Source organism: Cynara cardunculus, unplaced genomic scaffold, assembly GCF_001531365.2.
Source record: "Cynara cardunculus var. scolymus isolate 2C unplaced genomic scaffold, CcrdV1 Un_Scaffold_2727, whole genome shotgun sequence".
In the NCBI taxonomy this organism is placed as follows: domain Eukaryota; kingdom Viridiplantae; phylum Streptophyta; class Magnoliopsida; order Asterales; family Asteraceae; genus Cynara; species Cynara cardunculus.
In genome coordinates, this window is record NW_020201197.1 from 11768 (window position 1) to 27922 (window position 16155).

A 16155-nucleotide genomic window follows, 5' to 3' on the forward strand; every position below is an offset into this window, starting at 1 on the left:
TGGTTGTTCTTCATCTTCTTGTATTTCTCCTTCAGTTTTAAGTATTTATCATCTTTGGTCCTGAAGGAGGAAGAGGCTTTAGAAGATGGCATCGCAGTCTTCTTAGATCTGCATTCACCTGCATAGTGTCCGGGCCGGTGAAAGTTGTAGCAGACAGCTGAAGCCTTGTCTATTCTTTCAGACTTTGACTTTTCCCTGAGGGATAGCTGAGGAGATCTGCAGAAATTGCTTCTACTGGCGAACCTCCTAAATGACTTAGTCAGGAGTGCCAGGGACTCATCAAAATATGTTAAATCAGATTCAGGAATGTCCTTAGAAGAATTTATCTCCGTGATGACCACGAGAGGTAGAGAAGAGACAAAAGGAGTAGAAGTTTCAACTGAAGAAGCTTCAGAGATCAAAGCTAAAGGAGAGCTTTTCATTTACCTGGAATCTTTTACAATATTTCTTTTTAGTTGACGAGATTGCTCATGGTTAAGCAGAATCCCGTATAAGGTAGAAAGAGAAAGAGTGGACATGTCATTTGACATCTTGAGACACATGGAAAAGGTGTCCCAAGACTCAGGAAGGCATTCTAGAAACTTAGTCAAGGTTTCAGAATTAGAATATTCTCTGTCGACAGCCCTAAGATCAATAAGAAGGCAATTAAATCTTTGATGTACTTTAGACAGTGTCTCGGACTTTCCACAGAGAAAGCTTTCATACTGTCTTACTAGATTGATTTTTCTAGTCTCCTGAACCTGAGTGGTTCCTTCGTATTAGACACAAAGAGTATCCCATACGGATTTAGAAGTTTTGAGTTTCATCATAGAGTGATATATCTCATCAGGAAGAGACATATCTATTATAGACCGAGCACGCGTGTCTATAGCTATTTTCTTCTTGTCCTCATCGCTCCACTAATGTGGAAGCTTTGGAATCTGCCGTTCAGGAATCGCGGTAGTCGTAGCTGTTTCTGGAACAGCCGGAACAATAGCAAATGGAATATATGGTCCATTTTCTATGTAATGTGGAATTTCAGGATCCACACCTTCCAGAAAGATGGACATCCGGTTCTTCCAGAGACTAAAGTTGTCACGGACAAACCGGGGAGGTTTGGCAAGAGAGCCATTATCTTGTGTGTGTGTCTTTGTAATTTGTAAAGTCATTTGTAAGCAGTAAGTCATCTAAGAAGAGATAAATTAATACAGAAAATTAGCCAAACACAAGTAAAGAAAGAAAACACTACTCTGATACCACTTGTTGGTCCCGTAAAGGTCTACAAGAATATAAACAGTTTGTAGAAGAGGGGGATGAATACAAACACAGTATTTTCAAATTTAAAATATATATTGATAGAGAAGATCAATACAGATTTTACAAGAAAAGAGAATGATAAATGAAAGATCTTTTACTTAAGCTAGAAGATGCTTGAAGTAAAAATAGGGTTAGAGAGAGATGCGCGCTCTCTGCATGGAGAAGAAACACTTCTATTTATACCCAGTGCATTAAATGATCATTTAATGCAATATGGTAGGTTTAGAGTGTGTGTCAAACCTTAAGAGGAAGGCTTGTCCTTTGCTACAGTTAATAGTACAAAAGTACTATTTCTGAGTAGACATCCTTGCCTAAAGTTGGTGGACAAAGAGTCGACTAATCGGCTCCGTAGCGTACTAACTTTTGTAAGGGTATGGGTTTGTCCTTTGTGTGCATAAGGACAAGACAACAACAATCGTGCTAAGCAAGCTTCCTTTGATCGTTGAATGCTGGAATGACCTGGAGGTCTCATCATCATTCGCTGAAGCTAGAGCAGTCTTCACACATGTATAGACAGGCTTGTAATTACTGAATACCGCTTTAGATCACGTACTCGCCAGTCTCTAATCTTCAATTTCAGTCTTCGACGTTTGCTGAAGGTTCTTTGGTGTGAGTGTTGTCTTCTTGAAGTATTGCTGTCTCTGATGAATTTACAAAGCAAGTTCTTCAGCGATCACTGAACATACTCAGTGATGATCGTTGGAACTGAAAATACAGAAACACAAATACAATGTGAAAGAGAAAAGGAATTATCATCAAATCACTGAGAGAGGATCAACAGAGTATTTCACAATCATAGTCATTAACGAGTTCAATCCATCAATGTTGCCTCATATTTAATTCATTCTGGTTGAACAGGTGTTCCAAACTCTTGTGATCAGTGTAAATCTGGCATTTGGTTCCCAAAAGGTAATGCTCCATATTTTCAATGTGAAGACCATGACTGCTAATTCCATGTCATGAGTTGAGTACTGTTTTTCGTGATCTTTAAGTTGCCGCGATGCGTATGATATAACTTTTCCCCTTTGCATCAAGACACATCCCAGACCAAACTTTGACGCGTCGTTGCATACCATAAAATCTTTTGTTCCATCGAGTAAAGTCAATATTGGAGCACTGCAAAGGTGATCTTTTAATAAATGAAAGGCTTTCTGTTGTTCTTCTTCCCACTAAAACTTGACATTTTTTCGAGTTAACTTGGTCAAAGGCATGGCTATTTTGGAGAAATCTTGAATAAACTTGCGGTAATAGCCCGCCAATCCCAAGAAACTTCGAATTTCAAATGATGTCTTTGGTGCCTCCCATTTTGCAACGACTTCGATTTCTGTTGGATCCACTTTTACCCCTGCCTCAGATATAACATGTCCCAAAAATTGAACTTCTCTTAACCATAATTCACATTTTGACAACTTTGCGTATAATTTTTCTCTTTTCAAGAGCTCAAGTATCAACCGAAGGTGTTCTGCGTGCTCTTCTTTGGTTTTAGAGTATATGAGAATATCATCGATAAATACAAGGACAAATTTATCAAGGTATTCCCTACATACTCGATTCATTAAATCCATGAAAGCTGCAGGTGCATTAGTCAAACCAAATGGCATAACCAGAAATTCATGATGTCTGTACCTGGTCCGAAAAGCGGTTTTAGCAATATCTTCCTCTTTAACTTTCAGTTGATGGTAGCCTGATCGTAAATCAATCTTGGAGAAATAACTAGCTCCCACTAGTTGATCAAACAAATCATTAATTCTTGGTAACGGATACTTGTTCTTTATGGTCAATTTATTCAGTTCCCGATAGTTGATACACATACGCATAGAACCATCTTTCTTTTTCACAAACAAAACTAGAGCTCCCCAGGGTGAGGTACTCGGTCTGATAAATCCTTTCTCCAACAAATCCTTTAATTGTGTAGTCAATTCTTTTAATTCTGACGGAGCTAATAGGTATGGTGCTTTGGCTACAGGCGCTGCTCCAGGTATCAAATCAATCCCAAATTCAATAACTCTTTCCGATGGTAATCCAGATAAATCTTCTGGGAAAACTTCAGGATAATCACTAACAATCGGAATTAATTCTTGCTTACCCTTCTCTTTCTTGGCATTAATTACATAAGCTAGAAATCCCTGACACTTCTTTTGAATACATTTTATGGCTTTCATTACATATAATAGACTGGTACGATGACCTTGATGGTCACCATAAACAACAACTGTCCCTCTATCTGGCAGTATTATTTTAATCATCTTTTTATCACAAACAATACTGGCCTGGTTTTCTGCTAACCAATCCATTCCAACTACTACATCAAATTCTTTCATAGGCATGGGAAATAGTTTGATCGGTAGCTCACATCCCTCGATCATAATAGTGCAGTTATTGAATATATAATTCACAGATACTTGACCATTTGCAATATCAACTACTAACTTGTCGTCAAGAGGCACAAATTTCATATGAGCACATAGAGCAAATGATGGGGATACAAACAAGAAATTTGCATCCGAGTCAAATAACACTTTAGCATGTAACGAGTTCACGAAAAATGTACTTGTCACTACATCAGGTGTAGTTTCGGCTTCATGCTTGGTCATTTGAAAAGATCGACCCTGTGCCCCTCCTGATCCTCCTCTACCCATACTCGGTCTTCCATGGGCACTTGATGTATTGCTTCCCATAGTGAGTTGTGGTGCCTTCAATTGCGGCCAGTTGGGCTTAAGATGGTCTGGTGAATTGCAGTTAAAACACCTCTTTGTCATTAGGCAATTTCGGGATAGATGACCTGCCTCACCACATGATAGCATTTTCTTGGATCGGTTTTACAGTCACCTTGATGAATCTGGTGACATCGTGGACAAGCCTTTTCGATGAATCTCTATACAGGTCTGTTTCCATACTTTATAGATTTTGGTCCTCTATACCCAGTTGATGGACCTTTCCATTTTCTTTTTTCCATTACTTTCCTTCTTCTTGTCTGTTTTTTATTCCTTTCAGTTACCTCTGCTGCATCAACAGTCAATGAGAATGTAGCCAGATTCATGGCAATTACAAATTCTCGGATTGATGGTTTCAACCCCCAGATGTATCTCTCCACTTTTCTTGTTTCAGAGGAGATGTAGCGCTCTGCAAATCATGAATATTCTATAAACTTTTATGTGTATTCATGAATAGTTCTGGTTCCTTGTTTTAACTTTAAAAAATCTTCTTCCATCTGTCTGATGGCAGCCTTTGGGTAAAACTGCTCCTTAAACCTGTTAACAAATTTTGTCCATGTCATAGTTTGTAAGATGTCAGGTTTGGCCAAGGATTCCACTTCCTACCAAAATAATATTTGACTTTAAAACAAAAACCGCAAATCTGACTTTGTCTATTTCTGCACATCGGATGATGTTGAATACATATTCTATCTCCTTAATTCAACACATGGCTTTAATTGGATCTCTTTCCTCCGAGAAGATTGGTGGTTTGCAAGTCAAGAACATCTTGATGTCCCCTTCTTTATTATTGATAACCGTGACTGGTGAATTAATTTCAACTCTTCCAGTCTTGATTCTGGCAGGGATCCTCATAATGAAAGTCAAGGTTTCCCTTAGCTTTCCCATTTTTTCAGCCAGCATGTCTCTAGTCACATATTCTGGTTGAGGTATCTGTTCTTGGTTCATATTTTCAGAATTAGATTCTGCTTGATCTACATCAATTTCTTGCTGTCTAATTCTACCTCTGGTCTGCCCTCTGCCTTGGCCTTTGCCTCTGCCTCTGTCTCTGCCCTCAGATGTACTAACAGGGGCAAGAATAGGAGAATCCTCTTCTTCATTGGGATTGGGGCGGGTGATCCTTTCAGACCTTCTGGATCTACTAGTCATCTGTAGATATCAAAGTTAATAAACATATAATGAAGTGTCCAAGTTTAGTTATGTACCTGTAGATTCAAAATTACATTGGCCAGATGTAATCCGAAAATACCTTACACACTGATCTCTTAACTTATCATATTTATTCCAAAGGTGCTAACTATGTCTGGGACCCTAATATGCAATGAAATAGTTTAAGTCTAGGCATCATGCAGGTGAATACCTAAATCCCTTAAACTCAGGATCTAATACCATCTCTGTAACACCCCCAAAACTCACATTGCATATAACACATATTTCATTCATAGAATACATGTTTAAGCCCACGAAGGTCCATAATACAAGAGTCTACGATACAAAATACACAACTTAAATTTTTCAAAATACATGCTCTTGTATCCATAATATCTATTCTTCAAAACACATCCAAAAAATGATCTTCACATAGCTCATCACGGGGGAATAATTCACAATTTCCCTTTCCCTTTACTATCATTATATTCTGCATTTCCTGCAGCACATATTTGAAAACACAAAATTGAGGGTTAGACCTAGAGGTCTAGTGAGATACCCTTTTACTATGTAGTTGCAGGGTGATAAGCACCAAAACAATTATTCAAATAAAACCATTTCACATTTTTGCATGTAAAACCATATTCTGTTTGAATCTATCGGACATCTGGTTCCAAAGATAGACTTATAAAATAATTCAACCAAGAGGTCCAGAACTCCTCTGGTTCCTCTACCAAAGCTTCTGGTCAAACCAACCAAAGCCTCTTACTCAATGAAAATTCTCAAATACTCGATGAACTTCACTTTTTAGCACTATTTCAATTGAATTGCCATTTTAGCTAGAGTTTATGTATATGTCTTATGCATTTGCATGAACTCGATTTTCAGATTAAAAAAAAAGAAAAGATTTATTTTGCTTAAAAATTCAGATTTTAGCGTATGGATTCAAATTTCTGCGTAAGGATGCAAATTTTTGCGCAAGGATTCAAAAATTTGCCTAAAGAATCCTTATGCATATGCATAAGAATTTTCTTCTCCAAAATTCAGCTTTTACCTAAATACGTAAAGATTGGTTATTTTGGGAAGATGCGTTGAAAAGTGACTAAAAATAAAGTTGGTCTTTGAGCTTTGCTATTTGAGTTAATTTCGGTTTTGGTTTCAAATTCAAATAAAACCTAGGGTGAAGGGAGAAACTAACGAGTCCCCAAACATGGATCAGTGAAACACATGGTTTGGTTGGGATCGAACAATAAAAAAAAGAAGTTTGGTTATTGATTTCGGGAAGGAGGATACCATTGCCCGGTTACCTACCTGAATGTTTAATCGGTTAAGCAAATTAAACAAATAGGATCTCATATAGTTTTCAGTCGACCTGGTGTAATTTAACCCTCAAGTGGAAACATTGCTTTCCTTCCAAACATAGAACTCCGTTTAAGAACGTAAAACAAAAAAACACTCGGACAAACATCGTCAACCGTAATCAAGGGTTCTCATCCTTACCCTTACGCTGTTACCACACCAGATCAGGAAATTCCACTGACATTACCACACACGCTTTCTCTCAGATCGGGCAATGGCTCCTCCGGCTCAATCTCAGCGATCTCCTTCGCCTTCTCAACCGTCCGGGTACTTGCTACCTCCATCGCTCTTTCTCAGATACACAAATACTTTTCACAATCATATACACCTAAATATGCCCGTAAATACCAATTTCTATAATGTCATATATGTGAATATTCTGTTTAATTTGCCTTTTGATTACATTCCAAGTCTTTGGATCCATCGAATTGAGTTGGTGCAAAACCCTAATTACTTGAAAAGTCAATGAAGAAAAGGATGCAGGTTTCTTTCTCGTTTGCCAACAAAGCCACAATCACAACCGCACCACTAGATTTAATGATTCATATGTAGATTATAGTAAGCATTATGATAATTCTAATTTCATATTCAAATCCAAAATCCACCAGTAAAGGGGAGGTCTCTGATCTGAAGATGCAGCTTCGACAGCTGGCTGGGAGTCGTGCACCCGGGACTGATGATTCGAAACGAGATCTCTTCAAGAAAGTGATCTCGTACATGACAATTGGGATTGATGTGTCCTCGGTTTTCAGTGAGATGGTGATGTGCTCGGCTACTTCAGATATCGTTCTAAAGAAAATGTGTTACTTGTATGTGGGTAATTATGCCAAATATAATCCCGATCTTGCGTTACTTACTATAAACTTTCTTCAAAGAGATTGCAAGGACGAAGACCCAATGATAAGAGGTTTGGCATTGAGGAGTTTGTGTTCGCTCCGTGTGCCGAACTTGGTGGAGTACTTGGTGGGGCCATTGGGTGCGGGGTTGAAGGATGGGAATAGCTATGTGAGGATGGTTGCAGCTGTAGGGGTGCTGAAATTGTATCACATATCTGCTTCTACTTGTGTGGATGCTGATTTCCCTGCTCTTCTTAAGCATCTGATGCTTAATGATCCAGATTCTCAGGTAAGATGCTTTTGTAAAACTATCAATGTTTTCCATTTGTTACACTTCTATGACTCGATTCTTAATACCATATTTTGTTGGCAACACTTGGTTACATGGAGAAATTAAAAGCATATGCCATCAATTAATTTTGTCCTTAATAATTTTGTCCTTAATGAGTTGGAAAAGTGCAATGCAAATGGTTAAATGTTTGAGCCAATACTGTTAATAAGAAACACTAAACTGATTTGAATTTAACTATGATGATAGATGTTTTGAGTATTAGTATCCTTCGAATTTCAAGCACATGTTGATATATGACTGTTATCATATGCTTACTTCTAAGGGCATTGCATTTCCTTGAATGACCATAATTTCTACAGTTTCAACAAATTTAGTTATTGGCTGCATTTTGAAGGGGTCGAATATTCAAATAAAAGCATTCGTGTTTTTCTTTCCACCATTCTATAGAACTTGCTCTTCAAACTCCAATGGAACTTACTCGTTAAACTTACTGGAACTTTTTAATCATGTGAGACACTTAAAACCTTGTTGCCACTTCATTTACCTCACCCTTATTTTTTGACCATGGTAGTTAAGATGTAGGCCATAATGACTTAATGAGACATGGTTAGAAAGAGGTTTTATATCATATGTTTGGACCTATGGCGCAACCCATGTCCATGTTGCAATGTGGGACATGGTGCTTGGCCCATCAGGTGTGGAGCAACTTCTCTTTGAAGTATATAATATTTATGTACGGCAAATGTAACAAATAAATTCACACACGAAGGTGAGGTTTGAACCCCTGACCTCCTAGGAGTCTAAAGGCTCACATACCGCTAGGTCAAAGGCCCTTTGGTAGGTGTGGAGCAACTTGGCATTGAGCAATGTGTCACGCTTGGCAATATGAAACAAAAAATAAGTTTTAATTTTGCATTGGTGATTATTAAATATTGTCGACTTATAGAAGACCCTCTGAACTTCTTTTTGTACTACACTGCACCAACATATTGTTGCATGAAATACTCATAGATATTATTTTTACATTAGTCCTATGACTTTCTAATGGCAATTTTAGCCCCACCTTTTTTTCAATGCTTTGAATGCTTACTGCATTTTTGTGTGAGCTTGCTTATATTAGAGATGTTTATCTGTGTTGTAACTCTTAAGTAATGTTTACCAGATGTTAATTTAGGTTCTATTCTGTTTATATGAAGAAGGCATGTGCCATTGTGCTTTTTCTGATGTGACAATAATTTATATTTGCTGAGGAAGTGTGTGAGTGCCAGACACATTTTAATGTTATAGTTTATCTAAGTAAGTATTTGAGAATTTGAGACTCAGGTTCATCTTGTATAATTATAACTGTGCAGGTGGTTGCAAATTGTTTATCTGCTCTACAAGAGATATGGGGCTTGGAAGCAAGTTCATCAGAGGAAGCAGTAAGAGGGAGAGAGGCCTTGATTAGCAAACAAATTATATATTACCTATTAAATAGGTATGAGTTTTATTCTCTCACATGATACTTGTAGGTGCTTCGAACATGAAATTATCATTGCTTTTAGAGTTCAAGTTGGACCTAAAAAATTGAGCTAATCATAGTACCATCAATATGCATAAGAACTCAAGCATCACATAAACTCCCAACTCCAACTCCCAAGTACTTTGATTGCTTTTCTAAGGAGTTCTTTGGTTTTCTTAAATGTTTGACAGGGCTGTTATTTGTTCAATGTTATACTTAATGGCTCAATGCATGATTATTACAGCTATCATCATGATTTTATGTTTCCTTGATAGTGCCTGAGTTATGAAGCAAGAATTCTAAACATGTCTATTTTATGGAATTAATATCCTACATATTGTGGGAATACCCAATTTCGCTAATTGAGTAGTGATCTAGGTGACTTATACCACTTTGGCTGGTAACCTTGTCACGTGGATCTCTAGACTGAAATAATTCATAGAATACTAGGGCCTACATTTTGGTCTTTATACATCAAACCTTATTACGATCAACCTTGGCAAGCCTTCGTTAAAACTTGTAGTTCTTTTATCATGTCTTTGGTTAGGGAAAGTATGTCTACATTCATAGCCAAACATCCTATTTATAGTTTACATACATGGGCCATAAGATTACGGAATCATATGGGAGCATTAACATAATCAAACCTATAAGTAACCTAATTATCATAATCTTAACGCTCCTCCTCAAGCAGGAGCATATGTTGAAACATGCTCAATTTGTTCTATATATGGTTCATCCGAAGTCCTCATGAGTTTGTCAACGTATTGCATGTTGATCTCCTGAGCATGCGCAAATTGGCTCACTAGCCAGGGTCCTTGAGAAGTCTCTACCACTTTAAACATAATAGCAGTCGCATCCAATTAACATAATTATCATGAATCTTAATATAAGTTTTTTTTAGCTCTACTTTAGGTTACAATTATTTTGTATATTGTTGATATCCTTGCAAGAATTCTAATCATTTGAACTCCTTGAACTTTTGGACTTTCACCCATGTCCGTAAAAAGTACTAGATATCTCTTTCATGTTCGTGTCAATGTATCATGAATTGTTGGCATCCCCTCAAACCCGCTTCAAATGTCGTTTCATATAGCTCAAAAGACACATTTACTGCTTTTTTCACCATTCATTGGATTGGCTTTGCAAGTGTTATCTGTCATTGTAGTCTATGACAACTGAAAAATGGTTTTGATAGGAATCAAATTGATATCGAAAGATTAATCGATCAAAAATCAACAAAACAGAGCCGTCTCTCCAAAACTATAGCAAGTAAACTAGGAAATTACTACGATCTTGTCTGCCTTCTCGTCCCCCCTCCATCTATATATGATTAGCTATATGGAAGCTTTCTTTGCTACAAAAAGGAAATTATTTGAGATATCATTGAACTTAAATAAGATATCAATCACCATATCAACTAACTTAAGTGAGATATCAATACCCATATCAATTAACTTAAATAAGATCTCATTCACTTGTGTCAATTAACTTAAATAAGATATCGATCATCCTTTTTTTGATCTTTGCCTGAAATAGGTTCGTTACCCGAAAGACACCATGTCCTCAAGGTGGAAATCCTGAAATTGGCGGTTAATGATGTCAAACTTCTCCCATGTAGCCTTGTAGCCCAGAAGTTTCCCATGTCCCATAGCCCTTAACGAACTTCTCCCATGTAGCCTCGTAACCTGGCAAGTTCCCCATGCATTTGCGTTGTGTTAACTTGTGGAGTTTTGGTTGTCTTGTAGTTCGGACTTCAACCTCGATTAAGGGAAGATATCAATACATTAGGCCAACTAATGTTTATTTAATGGGTTGAAGGTCCTTTGCATTACAAATGTGATGTAAAACAAAGCACTGAAACTAAATAGAAAGCCTACAGAAGGAACCAAGTGGACAAGAAATGCTTATATTAGCAAATGATCAAGCCAAGAGCAAGAACACAAGGCCTAAAATATAGAAGTTTCCCATTTCACAATTAGACTCTCTCTTTGTTAGCTGCAAAGATAAATAGTTGTGCATGACAAAGGTGAGGAGAATGTATCAGTCTACAGAACTGAGAAACCTCTTTGTTGCTGTGCCTCTCGCCACTTGCTGTGCCTCTGCAACTGCAAGTCAAGGTGAGAAAACCACTTTGTCTCAACTTGCTGTGACTCTGCAAGTCAAGGTATGAAAACCTCTTTGTTGGTGCACCTACTGCTTCTGCTACATGTCTCATGTTGGTTCCTCTCCCATCACAATAAGTACATAGAAACAAAAAGGAGAGAAAAAGGTAGCAGAAACACAATGGATGAAAAGACAATAGTCTTCCGCCTTTGCGTTGGATTAGTTGCTTCTGGAAGTTTGGCTTGTGTCTGGTTGTGTTGATTCTCTTATAGATTGATAGCCTTAGCCTTTCCCTATTTTGGTTGCTATCACTTGGTACAGAGGTTGTTTTGTACTGTGTGTTTAGTTAAACTTTTCCTCTTCCCTCTTGTCAGGGGCTTGTTCCCTCCGTTTTGAGGGTTTGAGATGCTGCTGTTTGTTTTCTCTTTCTTTCCATAATCTATTTTTAACCTTGTCAATTTTTTTTAGCCTCGTACAAGTAATGTTTTTTAGCTGATTTATGTATTTGTATGCAGGATCAAGGAATTTAGCGAATGGGCTCAGTGTACTGTTCTTGAATTGGTTTCTAAGTATGCACCACCTGATAGCAATGAGATATTTGACATCATGAATCTTCTAGAAGACAGACTTCAGCATGCAAATGGTGCAGTTGTTTTAGCAACCATAAAGTTATTTCTACAATTGACGATGTCTATGACAGATGTTCATCAACAGGTGCTTAAATATGACATATCCTTGTGAGATTTGTTTCCTTGTCTTTGTGATATATTCATATCCATCCATTTCCTAGACTAAACACAGACTTTATTTACCCTCTAAGGCTACAGTCTCTGTTCCACTTGACTGCTGATAGCAATGTCATATTGTTGATTCTAGATTTATCAGCTTTCTATGATTATATATTTGGTCTTACTAGCTATAATGTGCATGGTGACCATGGTTTCCAAGAAAATATCTTCATGCTTGTGTTTGAGTGTTTCTAGTAAATTTTAAATCTAGAGTAGTTTTTGAGTACTTCTATGAGCCTTTGTTGATGATGGTTTTGAGAAGTCACAGGAAGACCAGCGAAGATAATTGTTTATATTGCATGTGATGTTTTATTGTTGTATTCTATTGTAAGGTAGTTGGGCTAATTCCTTACAAAATAAAACAAGCGAGTCCCTGTACTATTTTAGGGCTTGTAAATAGGATTAACTTTGCTATACACCTTAAAAACCTGCGGATATCACTATTCTGTTCTTACAAAAACCTAGCATGTGCAGTCTATGCATAAGACTTATGTGCATACAGCTCTTTATATGATACAATATACTCCGAAGTTGGTGTGTATAAGTAAACAATTCTTGTTTGGTATGAAGTCACAAGGTACGTGTTACCTGATGCCTTGGTCCTTGTTTCAGCCAAGCTAACTGTTGGTTTGTAGACAAGAATAGGGACTCTCTATTTCTGCACAATCGTATCACACACAATGTGATAATCTAGTCGTCTAAGCTTTGTTCGAGCATAATGAACTGATTACTAGCAAGTGCAAGCCCTAGTGGATGAGGAATTTTCCCACTAAGATCTTTTAACAAACATCGTGACCAAGTGACTTTCCAACTAATGTCAGCAATAGCACGAGACTCTATTTTTATGGATGATCAGGACACATGTAACTTTTGGACTCTCGTGATACGAAAGACTTCCAGGAACATATAATCTTCAGTTGAGACAGCTAGCCTGGTAGATATCATAAATAAATCACAACCAGTAATTTAAGTTCAAGTAGTAAAATTATCATAGTTGATGAATATGTGAGAAAATGTTGGTTGCCATATTAGGATTTTATTTGTTCTTTTAGCATTCCACTAGACACCGTCTACTGACTGCAATTTAAGCAACACTAGTTGTATACAAGTCTTGTAACTCACAATTTGTGTGTTGGAAGGAGAGGGGTATCTTCTCTCTCTCTCTCTCTCTCTCTTGTTTGGGGGGAGGGGTGGGCTGTTTAGAATATGCAGGAAAAAAGAAAGGTGTAGAACAATTGAATTTAATTTGTCTCATCTTTATTATTTATTATTGCCATACTTGGACAATGGCAACTTCTTTACATCTAAGGTTGTCTATCTCTATCAGGAGTTGACTTTTACATCAACGGCTCCGAAAATTGCTTTCTCTTTTTGGGTAATCGTTGTAATTGTAGTTTTCCTTATAAATTTCTTAGGTGTATGAGCGTATCAAAGCCCCTCTACTTACTCTTGTGAGCTCTGGGAGTCCCGAGCAATCCTATGCCGTGCTTAGCCACTTGCATCTTTTGGTCATCCGTGCACCAATGTTGTTTGCTTCAGATTACAAACACTTCTATTGTCAATACAATGAACCATTCTATGTTAAGAAATTGAAGCTTGAAATGTTGACAGCGGTGGCAAATGAGAGCAATACTTACGAAATAGGCAAGTGAAGACAAGTTAAATACATCTTTCAGTTCTTGTCTCGTTTCTATGACATGTTCTGTCGTCAAATAATATTTTTCTATTAGCTCTTCATATATTATTTTTGGATGACTCTTTTGAATTCATCTTATTAGTGACTGAATTGTGCGAGTATGCTGCAAATGTTGATATTCCCATTGCAAGGGAGTCTATAAGAGCTGTTGGGAAAATTGCACTTCAGCAATACGATGTAAATGCCATTGTTGATAGGTTGCTTCAGTTTTTGGAGATGGAGAAGGACTACGTAACTGCAGAAACACTGGTAAAATAAAGGCTAAAAATTATGGGTTCTTAATTCATTCTTCATGGTTTTTCTATCCCCAACTATTTCCGGTGACAGGCTTGTTGGTGTTGCTGCTGCTGCTGTTGATATTACTAGTTCATTCATGCATTAAAGAACATAGTAATGTTATATGTTAATGCTCTATATTCAGGTTCTTGTAAAAGATCTGCTGCGAAAATACCCGCAATGGAGCCATGATTGCATTGCTGTTATTGGGAACATAAGCAGCAATAATGTCCAAGAACCAAAAGCCAAGGCAGCTCTTATATGGATGTTAGGTGAGTATGCTCAAGATATGCAAGATGCTCCTTATGCATTGGAAGGTCTCATTGAGGATTGGGAAGATGAGAACTCTCCAGAGGTAACAAAAATATCCTTGTCATCTTGGTTCGTTGTCGTGTGTAACCAGCTATACCTTTTCAGATTATCTTATGCCTCGCTTCAGTTTGAATATGGGGGAAGATATGACGATATCCACACCTGAAAATTGTATGCATATCATATTTCATCAAGTGTATACATATACCCAAATGAACTCTTTATCATTTTTTGGGTTCATATTGTTAGGTCAAACGTCACACACCCAATACGCACAACCCAAAAAACAAGAGAAGAACACAAGAATTTACGTGGTTCACACGATCAGATTGATTGTGCTAGTCCACGGGGGCAACTAGGTTTTTCTTTATTTAGGTGCTACAATGTTTACAAGTACAATGAGATTAATATATATAGACAAACATAATTAGGGTTATCTCCTAATCAAGGAAACTAGGGTAGAGACTAGAGCCGGCTCCTTTTGGGCTAGGGCCGGCTCCTTACTTTATGCCTCCTGCCTTTTGTCTAACTTAGAAGGCCGAAGCCTACATTCCAACACATATACCAGCTGCAATGGACATATGATACTAAGATCAGCTGTACATTAAAAGTATTGTATAAAAATCTGAGTAATTACCTGAAAAAGATGTTCAAACATCCAAGAAAAATACCAATACAAATGGTGGATGACGTCGCATTGTGACATATAAAGTACTTTTAGTTAAAGAATGACCATAGTTTGTTTCTCAAGAAAATAGATTCACACATAACTGTTGTTGTCATTTAAGCTAATAATCCTTCTCACTATATATACTGCTGATGAAATCACTAATATAAAATCCTTCTTAAATCATGTCTTCACTTATTCTCTATATGGAAATTTATTAGCAGATCCTACACCATACAAGAGTCTCATAATGCAATAGAACTTCTTTACCCACAAATGTCTGGTTTACAAAGTACAAAAACTTTAGTCAGTAAATGATGCAACCTACCTCAAACATGACTTTTAATCCCTACCATGCTCATTGAGTTAGGTCCAAGCTACATGTTGCCATGGTATTTTAGTCAAAATTTCGAAATACAATTGGGTTTACGTCTTTTTATATTCAGATTTGGTGGTTTATCTCATATCTAAGAGATTAGTAGAATATATTATCAGTTTGAAGTCAGAGAAGAAATTTATTACGTCAGAATCTTCCTTTTGAGGCTGAATATAAATCCATGATCGAAGCTTTAATAGAATTGACTTGGTTAGTCGGACTTGTTGAAGAATTGAGATTACATGACTTAAGGTTTGATAAACTTCATTGTGAAAATGAGTTTGTGTTACACATTGCGTGGAATCTAGTTTTTTATCGATGCAATTAACATGTTAAGAAAGTCTCAAAAGTCAAAACTCGGATAGAGAGGTAAATTATTGAGTCAAAATATGGTGTTTTATCAAAATCTGAACAAATTTACTTCGTCAATCAAACTACACATATATTCAACTTAAAAGTGAACATAAACCGAACTTTTGTATTTGCATGTATCTTTTGAAGATTGAGAAATTATATGAAACTGTTGGTTTTAATAACAAGAACAATATCTTGCTTCACTATATTGTTGGTTAAACTCCATCAGTAGCTAAAATCATAGCTTCAAACCTCTAATCATGTATCATAGTTGATAAAACTCTATCAATAGCTAAAACTGAGGGCCTGATATGAGATGTCACTGGGAAGAATGATGCTTTCATCCTTTGTTATCAAAGCCTGAAATCGGGATCATACAAAAACCTAAAATAACAATCAAGGTTCATGAATGCAAAATATTACTCGAACATTC

At 37.0% G+C, this 16155-nt stretch overlaps 1 protein-coding gene across 2 annotated transcripts in view; it reads left to right on the top strand.

Annotated features, from left to right (window-relative positions):
• The first annotated feature begins 6529 nt into the window (after window positions 1–6529).
• The window catches only part of LOC112503238 (beta-adaptin-like protein A), a 14861-nt gene continuing 5235 nt past the window's right edge, over window positions 6530–16155 (top strand). The window contains exons 1-8 of one of the 2 annotated variants that reach the window (XM_025107297.1): window positions 6530–6785; window positions 7127–7327; window positions 7394–7643; window positions 8999–9123; window positions 11769–11967; window positions 13457–13685; window positions 13820–13986; window positions 14159–14368. In XM_025107297.1, the coding sequence (XP_024963065.1) occupies window positions 6733–6785; window positions 7127–7327; window positions 7394–7643; window positions 8999–9123; window positions 11769–11967; window positions 13457–13685; window positions 13820–13986; window positions 14159–14368 (1434 nt within the window). In that variant the 5' untranslated portion in view covers window positions 6530–6732. Of the gene's footprint in view, window positions 6786–7126; window positions 7644–8998; window positions 9124–11768; window positions 11968–13456; window positions 13686–13819; window positions 13987–14158; window positions 14369–16155 lie in introns of both variants that reach the window. The other variant, XM_025107296.1, reaches the window with a different exon arrangement.